The 17,012-nt window shown below is 39.7% G+C and overlaps 1 protein-coding gene across 10 annotated transcripts in view; it reads right to left on the bottom strand.

Moving 5' to 3' along the window:
- CFAP20DC (CFAP20 domain containing) overlaps positions 1 to 17,012 on the bottom strand; it is a 277,464-nt gene that overhangs the window by 38,775 nt on the left and 221,677 nt on the right. Inside the window, exon 16 of one of the 10 annotated variants that reach the window (XM_089306007.1) lies at positions 11,608 to 11,721. The exons of the other annotated variants lie outside the window; for them this stretch is intronic. Within the exon in view, the coding sequence (XP_089162133.1) occupies positions 11,685 to 11,721 (37 nt within the window). The 3' untranslated portion in view covers positions 11,608 to 11,684. Of the gene's footprint in view, positions 1 to 11,607; positions 11,722 to 17,012 lie in introns of those variants that run through there. 10 annotated transcript variants of the gene reach the window in all.

The following is a 17,012-nucleotide window of genomic DNA, read 5'->3' as shown; positions in this document are numbered from 1 at the left end:
TAGTCTTCCCCTAAGCACCCATTCAAGCAGGGGAGACAAAATTTAACTACTGGAGACAAAGGTGGAGCCCTTTGGGGCCTGGAGATGGCATCAAGTAATTTTCATGAACAAACCTAAGTAGCCTTTATCTATCACTATTTGCCTTCCCATAAACTGCTGCTCCTATATACTCAGTTATTTTCTTTTGTATTGCCATTTATCCAAAAATTCAATGTTTTTTTGTTGAAGATGCTGTACAGGCTTGAATTCAGAGGCACTTCATTCCCCTTGTGTCTCCCATGAATATATGAAAATGCACGTAAAGAAAAGTTGTTTATTTTTCTCTTGTTTGTGTTTATGGAGGAAAACTCCATTTAGGATGCTATGGTCTGAGTATGCCCTAGATGTTCACATGCTGGAGGCTTGATCCCAAGTGTGGTGGTGTTGAGGTGCCAGAACCTTTAAGAAGTGGGATTCATTTGAAGGTGGTTGTGTCACTAGCAGTGCTATTCTCCCAAGGGATTTATGTTGGTCTTGAGGGAATTTGATAGGTTCCAGATAGAGAGCAAGCTGTTATAAAAAAAGTAAGCCTGGCTCCTGAATCTCTCTGGCTTCCTGTCTGGCCATGTGCACACACCCTCACCATGATACTGTGAGACATTAGAAGGGTTAATACACAGTTAAGAAGAGCCCCTGTGGGAATAAGGAACCAGATATTCCTTACTGATGGTGAACCCTGCCATCTGCTGATGAGACAAGACACTGCCCCAAGAAAATGAAAAGATTGATAGGGAATACAATGGGTCCATACTCACAGAACCATATGAGAAATTAGGCTCTGGAATCATACCAAAACACACCACAAAGCAGCCTGTCTCAAGTGCTTAGCAACTGATCAGGTAGGCACAACCTGCCTTAAATGGTCAGGTCAACAGTATTTCTCAACTGTCACATCTCTCAGGCAGTCAACATGGTGACATTTGTTAACTGGTCAGGAACCATGACTGAGACATAGAAAAACATAGAAAAAAACAAAACAAACTCATGAGTATGACAACTATGTAGAAGAATAGATCAACTGATAAGCACTTGGCTAAGCACTCATGGGGAGGCAACTGGGAATCAAAGAGAAAAATTCCATGACTTTAGGTTGACTACTTCAATTTCTAACATGGATTTCCTAAATCCAACAAGCCTTGGTTGATCACAAAATAAGACATTAATATAGTCCCATGCTGCACGCCTGGCTAAACAAGTCGCTAGGGCAGGATTATAGCAACAGCAATGACTACCACCACAACAGAAATATACATACATACATACATAAATAATATATAGACACATATTTGAGAGAAATATATATTATATATGAATACAGAAAATATAAATAAATACTGATATGAGAGAAAAAATATATACACTTATTTGAGAGTAAGGGAGATAGGGAGATATATAGAGAATTTCCATCTGCTGGCCTACTCCCTAAATGCTTGCAATGACCAGGACTGAGCCAGGCCAATGCCAGGTAGTGGAAACCCAGGCGAGGTCTCCTATGTGGGTGGCAGGAATCCAATGGCTTGAGCCATCACTGCTGCTCCCTAGGGTCTGCATCAGCAGGAAGCTGGATCTAGGTTTCAAACTAAGGTACTCTGTTGTCGGGCACGGATGTCTTAACTGGTATCTTAACTGCTAGGCTAAACGCCCACTCCAGCTTGCACAGTTTTTGATCTCATTTTAAATTTCCTTTTAGTCTTGCAAACTTTGGGCTGAACTCTGCTCCTCTGTTTCTTCATCTGGTTTATGGAAATGATAGAATTGACCACATAGGACTATAGCTGGGATTAAGTAAAGTAATAGAACACATATGCAATCTCTCCACACACAGTACCATACAGCAACATCACCATACAGTGATAGTGTTAGCAGTTATTATTACTCGGAACTGAAGGAAAAGATTCACTTTCAAGTAACTTTAGATAACACATTTCAAAGAGTTATAAATATGTATATTTTAAGTACTTTGCAACTAATTCATGAACAAATCCAGAGCAAAAAACTTTACAGCTTTTTCTAACTTTAGACAATAACTACCTTAAAATTAGAATATAAAATGAAATCATTTAAACCTTTCTGAGGAATGATGGGACTTAATGGTGCAGAAAGAGTAGGTGGGGTTTAATTTAATGCTTTAATTTAGCTCTCTGAGCTTTTGTAAAGAGTAACTACAGGGTATCATTTTCATCATTAAGTGTGTCACATTATCAGATACCATATGTGTGTACTGATTTCCATTTTCTTTTCAAAGTTTGGTTAAACCTTTATGCTCAGTAGTCAAATAAAACAATGATATGCTAAAAAGAAGGCTCTGTGGGGGTGAATGACAATTTAATTTTCCCCCAGTGTTGGCTGGTTGCACAAGAAAATAAAGAACTGGAGAAATCTGACAGGATATTTAGTTGACTAGATTTATTCCCTAGCAGTTGCAGGGTGTGTTAATTGTAACATTTCAGTTAATGAAAAATATTGTGATAGAATTGCTGATGTGGGTGATCAACGGACTTTTGAATAGATACGACCGCTAAACACTATTTTTAAAAAATGGGGAGGAAATAATCAAAACTCTTTTGTTGCATAGGAGATTCTTGTGAGTAAACTGGGCTTGCCAGAGAAGGCAATAATTCTTTCAAGTCGCCAAGCTACCACCATTTTGATAATTACTCAAGCTGTGCTCCAACTGCTATTCAACTTAAATATGGCCCTCATTCTACAGAAAGCTTACAAGCTCAGTGGTAAAAACACAGAAAGCACCATAAACATCAAAATGCCAGAAAAAGTGAGCTGACTATAGTAGACTAAGAATTACACTAATGATTCTTATAGATATGCTCTTATCAACGGATGCCATACACAGAAATAAGTACAGCTTAATGAATGGTCCCAAAGTAAACTGGGACCACAACCCAGTTCAAGAGATAGCTACTTCCTTCCTCCTTCTCCTGGTCACACTATACATCCTTCTCTCCAGAGAGGACCCAGATTGGTGACTAGCAACACTACACACCAGTTTGTCTGTTTTTACATGAATGGAATTAAACAACAGTTATTTCTCACTTGTCTACCTTTTCTCCATCCCTATTACATTTGTAAAATACATCTGTGTTTTTAAGTGTAAAATACACTTGAATTTGTGTTTGAATACCACACAATTTACTTATTCTCTATAATCCCAAAGGAGAATAGGGTGGTTCCAGTTTTAAGCTGTCACGGCGTATGTTCATGTGGGGAAGAAAAGCTTTTTCCTCATCTAACTTAGGTCTGGTGGTTAGGGGTTTGCAAGTCAACTGACAATACAAAAAGTGACAGGAGAAAAGACAGTAATCAGTAACGCACTGAACAGCTAGACATAAAGGTTTATATACCAGCTTAACTAAGGTTGGGAGTGGGTGGGGGGGTAATTAAGGTCTTCAGTAGGAAAGTATGGAAAGTTCCATTGGGCTTTTTAAGATGCCAATGACAATGGGGTAGTCTGTCTCCATGGTAGTTGAATTTATAGGAAATTCCCTTCAAGGAGAGTTAATGGCAGGTGTATTTTGGAAGGCTCTATTTTAATCAGATAAAGGAAGTTTGGATCAGATGTCCGTCTCTATCTTCTGTAGCTCATATGCTTTCACTTTAATCTGTGTCAATTCTGGGGATTGGAATGGATTATCAGTTTATGTATGACTTTGGATGCACATATGTACATCCTACTGCTTGTATATATAGGAAGGGAATTGTTAAGGAGAAAAGATACGGTATGTTTAGTTGTGGAGATGCCAGCTAAACAGTTTCTCAAAGTAGCTGTATCATTTATTCTTCCACCAGCACAGTGTGAGTGTTCTTGTTGCTTCACAGTGTATGTGTACTTCCCATTTCTCTGATGTTTCAGGGGTTGGTGCACACAAGGGTATTTCAAAGAGTTCATGGAAAGTATATATTATTATTTTTTCTTTTTCTTTTCTTTTTTTATTTTAACTTTTATTTAGTAAATATAAATTTCCAAAGTACAGTTTATGGATTACAATGGCTTTCCCTCTGCCCCATAACTTCCCTCCCACTCGCACCCCTCCCATCTCCCACTCCCTCTCCCATTCCTTTCACATCAAGATTCATTTTCAATTATCTTTGTATACAGAAGACCAATTTAGTATATATTAAGTAAAGATTTCATCAGTTTGCACCCACAAAGAACATAAAGTGTAAAATACTGTTTCAGTAATAGTTATAGCATTAATTCACATTGGACAACACATTAAGGACAGAGATCCTACATGAGGAGTAAGTGCACAGTGACTCCTGTTGTTGACTTAACAATTTGACATTCTTGTTTCTGGCGTCAGTAATCTCCCTAGGCTCTAGTCATGAGTTGCCAAGGCTATGGAAGCCTTTTGAGTTCACTGACTTAGATCTTATTCAGACAAGGTCATAGTCAAAGTGGAAGTTCTCTCCTCCCTTCAGAGAAAGGTACCTCCTTCTTTGATGGCCCTGCTCTTTCTACTGGGAAGGTATATATTATAACTGCATAGATTTAAAATAAATTTATAATAAAATAAACTTATCTTTTAATTCCATTTTTTCTCCTCAAACTTTTCGAAGTACCATTATATTTCCATATATTTACTGACCATTTGGCCATTTGGATATTTTGTGAAATACCTGTTCAAGTCTCTTGGCAATTTTTACTCTCTTTTGGGATGCCTCCTTTTTCTCACTGGTTTGTTGTTTCTTATATATTCTGGATGAGCCTTTCTTGTGTTGCAAATTTCTCCTTCCAATCTGTGTTGTGCCTTTTTACCTTCTTAGTGGTTTCCTTTAATAGTTTCTACTTTAACAGTTCAATTTACTACTACTTTCCTTTATGGTTAGTGATATTTTAGACCTGTTTCAGAAATCTGTTCCTACCCCAAGGTCATGAAGCTATTCTTCAATGTTATCTTCTAGAACTGCATTGTCCAATATGGTAAGTCACTAGCCACAGGAGCTACTGAGCACTTGAAATGGGGGTAGTCTGAATTGAGATGGGCTGCGAGTTTAGAACATACCCTGGATTCAAAGGACTTAATATGAAAGAAAGAATGTTAAATATCTCATTAACAATATTTTATGTTGTTATGAAAGGACCAACAAAGCACTAAAACAGCAGACTATTTTAAATTGAAAGCATGTAGACAGATAACAGATGCAGAGAAAAACCTTATCTGAATTTCCTATATCTTGCCTAAAGCAGCATCTTCTGAGAGTTAGCCACTGTCCCCTCAGCATTTCCCTGTCTACTTACCCCTCCCCCCAACAAGTTCTCAGTTAGGGAGGCAACTAGAGGCAGCTTTAGCACCCATACATTCCAAGAAACTGGGTAAACAATCCTTACCAGAGGCTTCCATCCTTTCCCACTGAAGCCCTACTCCCACCTCCATCCCCTTATTAAGCCGATGTATCAACCCTTACTCTGGCTGACAGGAGAACCACTCCTTAAAAATGCCCTTACATGCATGTGTAATAAACCATCTCTTCTGTTAACCTATTCAATTAAGCTGCAGACCCTGATCACTCAAACCTAACTTGGTAGAGGAAGAGCTTTTTCTTTCAACAACTGCATGCTACTATTACATGATGCTATTACGGGTAAAATAAAATAAATTATTAAGACTAATTTTATCACCGGTGCCGCGGCTCAATAGGCTAATCATCCACTTAGCGGCGCTGGCACACCGGGTTCTAGTCCCAGTCGGGGCGCCGGATTCTGTCCCGGTTGCCCCTCTTCCAGGCCAGCTCTCTGCTGTGGCCAGGGAGTGCAGTGGAGGATGGCCCAAGTGCTTGGGCCCTGCACCCCATGGGAGACCAGGAGAGGCACCTGGCTCCTGGCTTTGGATCAGGAGGAGAGGGAGAGAGAGAGAGAGGTCTTCCATCCAATGGTTCACTCTCCAACTGGCCGCAACCGCCGGAGCTGTGCCAATCTGAAGCCAGGAGCCAGGAGCTTCTTCCCGGTCTCCAATGTGGGTGCAGGGGCCCAAGGACTTGGGCCATCTTCTACTGCTTTCCCAGGCCATGGCAGAGAGCTGGATGGGAAGTGGAGCAGCCGGGTCTCGAACCGGCACCCATATGGGATGCTGGCGCTTCAGGAGGGGGCGTTAACCCGCTGTGCCACAGTGCCGGCCCCATTAGTGCTTCACTTTTTAAAGGTGGCTGCTAGAAAATTAAAAATTACATAAGTGGCTTATTCTCCTCCACGTGGGATTTCTTTGCTTCCAGCAGGCCATGTGGGTCAGGTAAGAGTGTCCTAATCTAAGCAAGATGTGTCTCAAGATGTGTCTTCAGGGGCCGGGGCTGTGGCATAGCAAGTGAAGCTGCCACCTGCAAGGCTGGCATTCCATACAGGTCTAGTTTGTTGCTAGGTCTAGTGATTGCTCTACTCCCCATCCAGCTCCCTGCTAATGGCCTGGAAAAAGCAGTGGAGGATAGCTCAAGTTACCCATGTGCGAGACCTGGAAGAAATTCTTGGCTTCTGCCTGGCCCAGAGCTGACTGGCAGCCATCTAGGAAGTGAACCAGCCGATGGAAAATCTCTCTCTTCATCTCTCTAATTCTGACTTTCAAAATAAGTAAATACATCATTTTTTTTAAAGATGTGAATTCAAGGATGGGAGTTTGGTGCAGCAATTAAGACGCCAGTTGGGACACCCCCACCCCACCCCATATTACTGTGCCTGGGTGGAGTCTGAGCTGAGCTTCTGATTCTAGCTTCCTGCTAATGTGCATCATGGGATGCAGCAGGTGATGACTCAAGAACCTGGTGACACATGAGAAACCCAGATTGAGTTCTGGGCTCCTGGCTGAGGCCTAGTCTACACTGGCTGGGATGATAATTTGGAGAGTGATCCAGCAAACTGAAGACCTCTTTCTGTTTTTCTTTTAAATAAGTGCAAATTAAATATAAAAATTAAAAAAATGTGTCTTTAATCCTCCAGAGAGCCAGTCTATTTCTGGTTTGCTCTTTTACTCAAGGTGTAGTATTTTGGAACTTACAATGGCCCCATTTCATCGGCCTTACTTCCAATTTTTGTCTGCCAAGCTCATAAGGCACTGAAGGCTGTGATCAGCAGCTCAGTCCCTCAGCTGTGCTCTCAAACTGGCTTTTCTCTTGAAAGAAGTCGCACAGTGTGCCTGGCTGCCTCTCCTTGATGGAGGCCTCATAAATCTTCATTGCTTTGGAAGCTCTCCAAAGACATCACTCAGATGATTTTCACATTTTGTTTAGCTTTTCTGGTTGTTCTCAGAGGGAAAGTTAGTGTGAAACAACCAAGTCTGCCATTGCTAGAGGCAGAAATCATATTAATTAACTTAATAATATATCATGCTTGTCACTTAATGTTGTAAGATTTTGATCACAGGGAATGGGAAAAACTGAGGTAGACAGGGTGAGGGAGGAGCAGACCAGGTTTCTTGTTGGTGCTGCAGAGGGCAGATGACTTTTAGAGTAGATGTAAGTAAAATGTTAACTCCAAGACTAGGGATTGTCATGTAGGTCTAGGAATAGATTTCATTTGAAAACCTGGTTCATTAAATAAATAATGGAAATTCTAGCTCAAAGAATACAAATAGCATATAAATCTGTATTGGTCAGCTTTTCAAAAGCACTATAACTAAAGTACCTGAAAGGTATCCTGAAAAGAGCTACTTAGAAAAGGAAGAAGGTTTGTTTTGGCTCCCAGTTTTGGAGGTTCACAGTCCAAGATGAAGTGGCCCTTTGGTTTAAGCATCTGGTTAGGTTATGAGAATGGTGGAGGGATGGTCACACAGTGAACAGAGAAAGCAAAGGAGAGCGAGTGAGTGAGCGAGCGAGCGACGCAAGCTAGGCCCAACCTGGCCTTAATAATCAACTCTCTAACAAGAACTAGCTTCTGAGGATATGTCCCCAGTGACCTGAAGACCTTCCATTGGGGTCCACCTCCTACACACCTACTATATCAACTCTCTATCTTCAAACCATTGGCTGTGAACATTAATTCATCAATGATGAACATAAGACTTTGGGGACCAAGCCTTCAATTCATGGGCCTATCGGGGACATTCAGATTATTATCTAACCATAACAAAATCACATGGTAATTCTGATAGGGAATATTGCATGGATTATATTACCAAGAAGGACTAAATTTAGATTGGTCCTATGTAGGCAAAAGGACTGTGATCCATCAGCAATGTTGGCCACAGACAAAGGACAGGGGATAGCTAGCTGTACATAGCTAGCTAGCTAATGTAATCTTAACATTCCATGAGTAATACATGAGTGACCAAATTATCATTCATAAAACATAAAAGAGGTTTTCAAAGAGTTCTTAGAGAATGAACATCATGAAAAAAATATATGGATCTCAAAACATTTTGTACCAAAATCAACTTACCTTTTAATTTTACTTTTCCATGAACTTTTTGAGATGCCCCATATGAAAGCATTGGATTGTTTGTTAACTAAAATAATTTAGATTCATCATATTACTAAACATTGGCTGTTGATCAGTACAAACCATGTATTTATGCCAACAAACTGTATACTGAGCTCAAAGTTCTAAGCAATTTCTAACCTTAAGTATGAAAATAGATGCAATGCTATACTTTCAGTGACAGAACATATTTGGTACCACAGTAAGTAACTATGTCAGTATGAAAAAGCATGGGCTATGCTTGTTAACAAATAACCCCTGAAATCTCAGTGCTCAAAAACAACAAAAGTTCATTTTTTGTTCATGGTAAGTGTCCGTAACAGATCAGCAGGGGACTCGATTAATCACTGACCTTCAGTGACCAGGATGGCAGAATCACGACCATCCTGAATGTTTCTTGTCCCAGCGTCAGAGGAAAAGAATATTTGGAGAGTTTCATACCAGTTTTACTTAATCCAGCCACATAATAATACTGGCCATTTTGTTCCTAATTCATTGGCTAGAACCAGGTGAGATAGTTGGCTTCAGCCAAACCTGAAAGTGAAATCCAACCATGAGCTTGGAATCTGGAGAGGTGGAGATATTTGGCCACCGGTGTTAGTAACTATGGCAGACAATAAATATTCAAGGATTCCAGAAAACATGCATACAACCTTTGCTATATACATGTCAGGGTTCCTACCAAGAATACTGACTACTTTTTTATAGTAGTTTTTTTATCCCAGGTTGAGAGTATTACTATTACAAGAGAAGAAATGTGAAAACATGCTAAATTTTGGTAAAAGTCTTCACTGTATACATAAAACTATAATTTGAACCATAATGATGTCTGAAATTCAAGCCCTGGATATGCTATATTAGTGTAATTATTGGCACTTGGGGGAGACACAAGTGTTTAGACAGCATACATCATATTTCACTCTGTAACAAGTTTCATCGTACCTAATTATGTAAAGCATGGTGATGAGCTGAGAGCAGATAGTATGGAATGAGAGAAGATAATATGAAACAACTCAAATCTTACATTAGGTTTTGAATGTTAAGATGCTAAATAAAAACTATTTAAGTGCATCACAGAAATCTATTCTGAAAATTCACGGTAATGCAAGTCTATCATTGTCAAATTAACAAAGTGTGCATTGCTATTCAAATCTCAGTTTTATTTATATGGAAATATAAACCTTTTAAAATGTTTTGCTTTCAAGTAGATATTTGAAATACTACAAAATAAAACAAGCAATTCATCTTATCTCTTGCTATGACTGAGTACTCAAGATTTGAATTGCTTTTAAACACTATCTGTGTGAAAACACAGTAGCTTTTTTCATAAATACTCCATGATCTCAACTACAAGACTAAAAACTGATACTGAAAACCTGGAGACAAACCAGTAGCCTCTTGGAAGCATTTCACTGGAAATGGCTGTTGAAAGACAACCATTTCTTGTGATAAGTGATTTACATGCTTGAAGAAAATGTACAAGTGGTATCAGTATGCTTAAAACATGATTAAAATTTGTACTATAAACGCCAGTTTAGGAAAGAACTGATTTTAAACGCCAGCGACACTTCCTGTATCAGCTTTGCTGCAGTATTTAAGATGGTACCTTTTTCTAATTTGAAAGCTACATATTTTAATAGAGAATGGCCCAAAATGTTTTTAAGGTCACACTAGAAATATGTTGATGATTTAAAAATGCAAGCCAAGTGCTTTATTATATTATACTACCGGAGTGTTATTGTAGTTTAAAAATATCATTAAATCAGCACAAACCCGCACTTATCATTTCCTGCACATTTTTCACACCAAGCTGCCTTCTGACTATGAGTAATCTGTTAATCTGCTCTTCGCCTCACAATCCGTCAAAATGACAGATTCATTCCTTCCCTAATACATAATATCTTCATTTACTGTATGCCTTGCTGCAACTTTCTTTTTTGCTAGCATTGAAATTTAGAAATTCACAAGCAAATTTAAAGGATGTTGCTTGGGTGGGTGTTTTTGTTTCTCACTTCTTCCATTATTTTTTAAAAAATTATTTATTTTATTTATTTGAAAGAGTTATAGAGAGAGGTAAGAGAGAGATGCCTTCTATCTGCTGGTTCACCCCCTAAATAGATGAAACAGCTGCAGCTGAGCTGATCTGAAGCCAGGCGCTTCTTCCACTGTTTTCTGAGACGAATTAGTGGGGGGTGGGGGAGAGTGAGGGCTGGATCGGAAGTGCAGCATCTGGGACTTGAACTGTTGCCCAAATGGGAAGCCGGTGCTGCAGGCCAGGGCTTTAACACACTGCACCACAGCATCGGCCCCCACTTATTTTTCCATTATTCCTGCAGAGAAACAAAACCTTTTCTGGACTTCTCATGTGAATTAATAGTGTTTCCAAAATGAAGTAAATTTCAGGTTTCAGTAAGTGTTAAAGAGACCAGAAGAAGGCATATGGTGAAAGACAAAGTAAGTGCATCCTTCATCAGGTCAAAGCACTGAACAGAATGGAATTTTTTTTCAATGACTGTGGCTAATGAATGGATTCTCATTCCCCACCCTCAAGCCCCACTTAGGTGTAAAGAAAAAGATAATTTAAAACAAACTCTTCTTTTCTCACAAGAAGCTTCATTAACATAAATATCACTGCTAAACTAAAAGCAATGCTGTGATTTTTAAAAAATATTTATTTTTATTTATTTGAAAGGCAGAACCAGAGAGAGAGACAGGTAGAGAGAAAGAAGAGACAGGTAGAGAGAGAGAGAGAAACTCTTTTATCTGCTAAGAGCACTCCCAAAACAGCTGGGGCTGGGCCAGCCTGAAGTCAAGAGCCAGGAGCTTCACCCGGGTCTCCCACAAGGGTGGCAGGGGCCCAAGGAGTTGGGCCATCCTCTGCTGCTTTCCCAGGCACATCATCATGGAGCTGGATCAGAAGTGAAGCAGCTGGGACTCCAACTGGTGCCCATATGGGATGCTGGCATTGTAGGTGGCAGCCCAATCCATTATGCTACAATGCTGGCCCCAACACTGTGATTTTATTTAAGCTGAAACTTTCAGTTTTTAAAAACATTTATTTATTTTTATTTATTTGAAAGGCACAGAGACAGGCAAAGAGATTTTGCATCTGAGGGTTCATTCCTCAAATGCCTGTACAGCTGGGGCTGTGCCAGGATGAAGCCATGAGCCAGGCACTCAATCTGGATCTCCTATGTGGGTGGCAGGGACTGAAGCAATGGGCCCATTATCTGCTGCCTCCCAGGATGCACATTTGCAGGAAGCTGAAATTGGAAACAGAGCTGGGACTTGAACCTGGGCACTCCAGTCTAGTGAACCTGGGCACTCTAGTCTTAATTGCTGTGCCAAATGCCTGCCCCTGGATCTTTCCTTTTCATCATGATGTTAATTGACCTCAAACTAGGCCAGATCTTAGGTCTCTTTTTACGATTATTTTGATAAACAGTGGTTCTATTATTTAAAAGCTCTTCACTACTAACTCAACAGAAAATCTTTTCCTTTCTTACTTTGATACATTTTGTTTATTAGTCTATTCTACAAGTAAAGAGAATTCAGGCTTAAAAATATGAGTTATGTAAAATGCTAGCTTGCTTACTTTTCATCTTAAATCAGAGACAATGACATAGATCATCTACAAATCACCATCTGGCATGGCCACTACAGTCCAAGTGTCCACACAATTCAAAAGTTATTGTTGTTCACCTCTAAAGTCAAATGCAAAGGAGCTGTTTACAACAAAATATGAGAAACTGACTTCCAACTCTCCTGTTTCAGAACACAGGACACTTTTTTCCCCATGCAAACACCCACTACTCAACCGGAATTTTCGAGCACCAGATTGCATCTGATTTGTCTTAATGGATGGCCAGGGAGCTAAAGGCTTTTAAAAATCAATGGACAAGAAAGAGTCAATAGAACAATAATGTGAGTGTTAATTCAATCAAACCAGTTAAAAGTTGTTTGCCTTTTCACCTTAAAGTCATTTTGAACAGGCTGGACATTTGACTTGTAAGGAATTTATTATACTAAGTGGGTTTTTATGCAGTAATGAACAGCATAATATGAAGCTGTAAACGCTGGTAAACATAACATATTGCTAGAGTGAAAAATTACATGTTTTAACTTTAATCAATTTCAAAATGTAATGGTTTTCATTAACAGGAGAAACAAACACAAGCACAGGGAAAAAGTAACCACTGCCAAGAGAAGCAGAGTCTGTGCGTGGGCCCAGGGCTGCGAAGGCTGTGCTTTCTCCTGTGCAAGGCTGAGTTCACACCCCGATTGCAGGTATTTCCAAAGTACTCACTGAGTGCTGCTCAAGGTATGAGCTGCAACATTTCATGCAGCAGTGGGTTCCTTGGCTAAACAACAGGGGAAGCTCATCTGCACTGGATTGCAAAATTGAGCATGAGACAGTGAGCATGAGGATGCATCTAGCTGTGGCCACGTAACAGCAGCTGTTAAGTGTCTTCCACTTTTCAGGGCCATGCCCTTCCCCTGGGCCTCAGGCTGCACTTTCTCTGGCCCTGTACCCTTTCTCCCCCAGAAAGAACAGAGGCAAACATTCTAAATTAGTAATTAATTAACAGAATAAATATTTTCATTTCCCATTGTGTCTTGGTGGGGGTACTGTTACTACCTCCTTCCATTTCTTACTTGGTCAAAAGCTAATTGGACTTCTACCCTTGCCAGGCAGGTGCTGAACTATGAGGAGGTTGGGAGAGGAAGGAGAGGAAGAGGGAGAGGTATGGGGGAGGAGAGGGTGGTAGAGGGAGGGAGAGAGAGAGGGAGAGAGAGAGGGAGAGAGAGAGGGAGAGGGGGAGAGGGGGAGGGGGAGAGGGAGAGAGAGAGAGAGAGAGAGAGAGAGAGAGAGAGAGAGAGAGAGGCCACCCTGCTCTTGGGAACTTGGAGAACAGCGGGAGGGGTCTTCAATCAAAGAGCTTTGATCCAGAACCACGGATTGTGAATATGAACAATCAGGGCCTTCAAGCCAGCAGGTGGAAACTGGTGGGAATGGGATCATGAGTTGAAAGGTACTGGTATTCCTTCCTGGTTAGAGCTAGCAAGAGAAACGAGAAAAACAAAAACCAATGCCTCCAGTGTTATAAACAAATCATTAAGATCTAATGCAAAAATCCAAATAGCAGGAAACAACAAAACACTACATTTAGGGAAACAAAACACCTGCTTAGTTAATTGGGAAATCTGCACGTCTTGATCTGAAGGAAGAATATTTGTGAAAAATTCCCCTTGTTTTAGAAAGATCCAAACGGAATTGGTTGAAGAGGGACATCAAATGCAAGTTCTGTATTTAATTTTACTGTTTTCATTCTTTTGTGTTGGGGATAAAAAAAAAAAAAACACAAAAAACCAGCTGAAGTTACAGAAGAGAATCTCATCAGGTTGAGTCCTGATTGGAGAAAAAAGACAAACGACGGTGCTGTGACGGGTCCAGAGTGGTGCGTGTGTGTTAGGAGGCCAGGCCAATCACAGGCCAGCCTGCCTCAGGCGGGCCGGCTGTGCCAGTGAGAATCACGGGCAGTGGTTATTCATCATTTGTCAAAGTCTGTGGGGCTTTATCAGATAATTACAGCTCTAAGTATGTTTATATCACACACATGTGGCAAGGCTACAAAGGATTCAAGCCCTAACACAATCAGCAATGACATTTAACAAAACTACAGATAAGCAATACATCAGAAAGCACACACTTGAGAAAACCATATCATTCATTACTGCTCGGCCGCTCTGGGCTTATTTTCTATATGACTTATTTCCATAAACACAGACCCATAGGAAGCCTTTGCCTATATTCTCTTCTCTCCCTAATTATCCAGTAAGTTGTAAAAATAGCAAGGATCATCATCCTTTGAAATGAAAGCGTGCTTATCGACTTCAACCGTATGACAATCACAACATAATTACAGCTTATTTCATAAAACCCATTTCCAAGCAAAAATGTCTTGCTCTGTCCTGAAGAATCTACATAAACATATAAACAGATGTGCCCAAGGGGCAGTGCTGCACCCTGCAAACCAATGGATGGCATTTTAAAATAAATGACTTGAGGCTGCACATTGCATGCATTTTGCTCTGTTTGGCAGCCGGCAAGTTTACATGCTCAGAAACATTTCTCAACATGAATGAACTGTGAAATTGTTTCTTCTTACCCCATACGCCTCTAAATTGTATTAGATTATGTTAGCCATTTCCGTACCTTGTCATAAAGGCTGTCAGAGCCCGGGGAGGCAGTGTTGGTAGATGCAGAGGCAAGAGCCCTAGCATCTTAAATGTTGCCTAAGCATCAGTCAGTGTGTTGGGAAAAAATAATGGGCAGTATTACTCCATGCCTAACAATACATGGGGATGTAGCTTTACTGCAAATCTAGACACGCCAGGGAATATGATGAGATGAACCATACATGTTTCAGTTCCTAAATAGTACTCTTTTCAGGAAAACGGTTACCCTTGCATCCCACCTCGATCTATGACCCTGTGAGTGGAAGTGAATAATTTTACTGTGAAAAAAATATATAATAACATATGCCGAATTTTAGCTATTTTCATTCGGGTGCCAACTCTTCAAAACCTAGATTTGCCTGCTACGACTAAACACTATCTTTATTTTAAATTCTGCACACACACAACTAAGAAAGTAATTAAACTGTAGAAGTGAAAGCCTTTCCAGACTACAATGTAAATGAAAGACTCTGGGGATTCTGGTTGTTCTGCTACATTACTGATGCTAACTAAAAGCTGACTCTGTATGCGTATGTGTGCAGGAGGATACATAACTTAAAAATCACAGGTAAAAAATAAGAATGAGAATAAGAAAGGGAGGAGGAAGAAGGGTGGGAGTATGGGTGAGAAGAATCACTATGTTCCTAAATCTGTGTATATAAAATGTAAGAAGTATGTATTCCTTCAATAAAATTAAAAACAAAATCATAGGTTCCTGAGTCTCTGAGGCAGATGCAGGTATTTCAATGAAGCTCACATGGCTACTTCACTTCCCACGGGACAGCATGAGGCTCTCCTCATGGTGGATGCGCATGCCCGTACCATCTCATCTCTGCCATGTTGGCATTACTCTGATCACTACATTGAGTTCGGGAAATCAAGAAACAAACTCCTCATTATGTATTATTCAAAGTCTGTATATGCAGCACTTTCAATCCAGGATTCATGTTAGATACTTGCTTATCCAAGATGGTAGGCACTAGACACTTACAACTTCTTGTTCGTATTTGTTCATATTAATTATCAGTATCCTTTAATTTTAAAGGTTAATTTTAAAATTCTGTATTTTGAAGACAAAATCATGGCATGCATGTGTAAGAAATCTAGTAAATACCGATCTTAAGAAGAATCACAGCTTTCAATTTTATGTTAAATTATGTGTATTCCATGAGTCATTTTTTCCAGTTTCATATGATGATATATGCTGATTTCATAATTGTATCATCTGCTGTATTTATGGCTCAGTGATGCCTTCCTGTCAATTCTCCAGGCTGCTGGATTCATGAGCCAAGAGCCATACCATATAATATGCAGGTTTTCTGAACAGCTACATAATAATTTTCTAGAAAACTGGTGGAAAATCGGCTGGCAAGTGGGGTTTATGACATTTTTTTCTATTTAGAGTTTCGTCTTTTCATTTCTTTATGAAGAAATGTAAACTAATTTTCCCTAATGGTTGCATAAGATACATTCTTGTTCCATAAGTGAATTTTCTTATAATCCATCTTTTTGATATCCTAACTTTGGGAATCAACATACAAAATAAATATTTAAAGTCATCTGCTACCACATACACATATCTAGTCATCCATTCATCCATCCACACAATATTTATCAAGTACATTTTCTACACAGGACAGCAAAATAATTAGCATGACCCTTTCATGGTGCGACTGGTTTTTTGAGTCTCATAAAAGTCATAGATTCAAAAAGTTGGATGTGATCTCAGACAGCATGGAACTCAAACCCTTTCTTTTAATATGAAGGTGTTCATATTAGCAACCGGTCTGGCGAAGTCAAGAGGAATGTCCAAGACCACAGAGTAGGTTAGTAGCAAAATTGGGACAATTAGGTTCTTTTTCTTCCTTGACTGGAACAAAAGGCTCCACTTTTTAACACTTTTACTATCATTCTCATTTCTTCAGACCAAAAATTCTGGTTTTGTTAGAATTTGGATCAAAGTTGAATTTCCAATTACCTATTTGTTAGATAAATCAGGGAGAACTGCAAGAATGCAAGTGATAAGCTCTTTACTATCAAGAGACAACTGATTTTAAGAATGCAAAAACATTTTTTCATATATATTGAAATTCTAATTTCAATGGCAAAAAATAGAATTTATTTTAAAGAGAGAGAGAGAGAGAAATCCTCTAACAGCTGACTCACTCCTCAAATATCTGTAACAGTCAGGGCTGGGCCAAGCTGAAGCCAGGACCTAGGAACTCAATCCATCCCTTCCATGTGGCTGGCAGGGACCTAAGGACTTCAGCCGTCATCTACTGCTTCCTAGGTACACATCAGCAAGAAACTGTAA

The sequence above is a fragment of the Oryctolagus cuniculus genome, chromosome 10, assembly GCF_051225735.1.
Source record: "Oryctolagus cuniculus isolate XC-2025 breed Fujian yellow rabbit chromosome 10, ASM5122573v1, whole genome shotgun sequence".
Classification (NCBI taxonomy): Eukaryota; Metazoa; Chordata; class Mammalia; order Lagomorpha; family Leporidae; genus Oryctolagus; species Oryctolagus cuniculus.
This window is presented reverse-complemented; position numbering and strand designations above follow the sequence as displayed.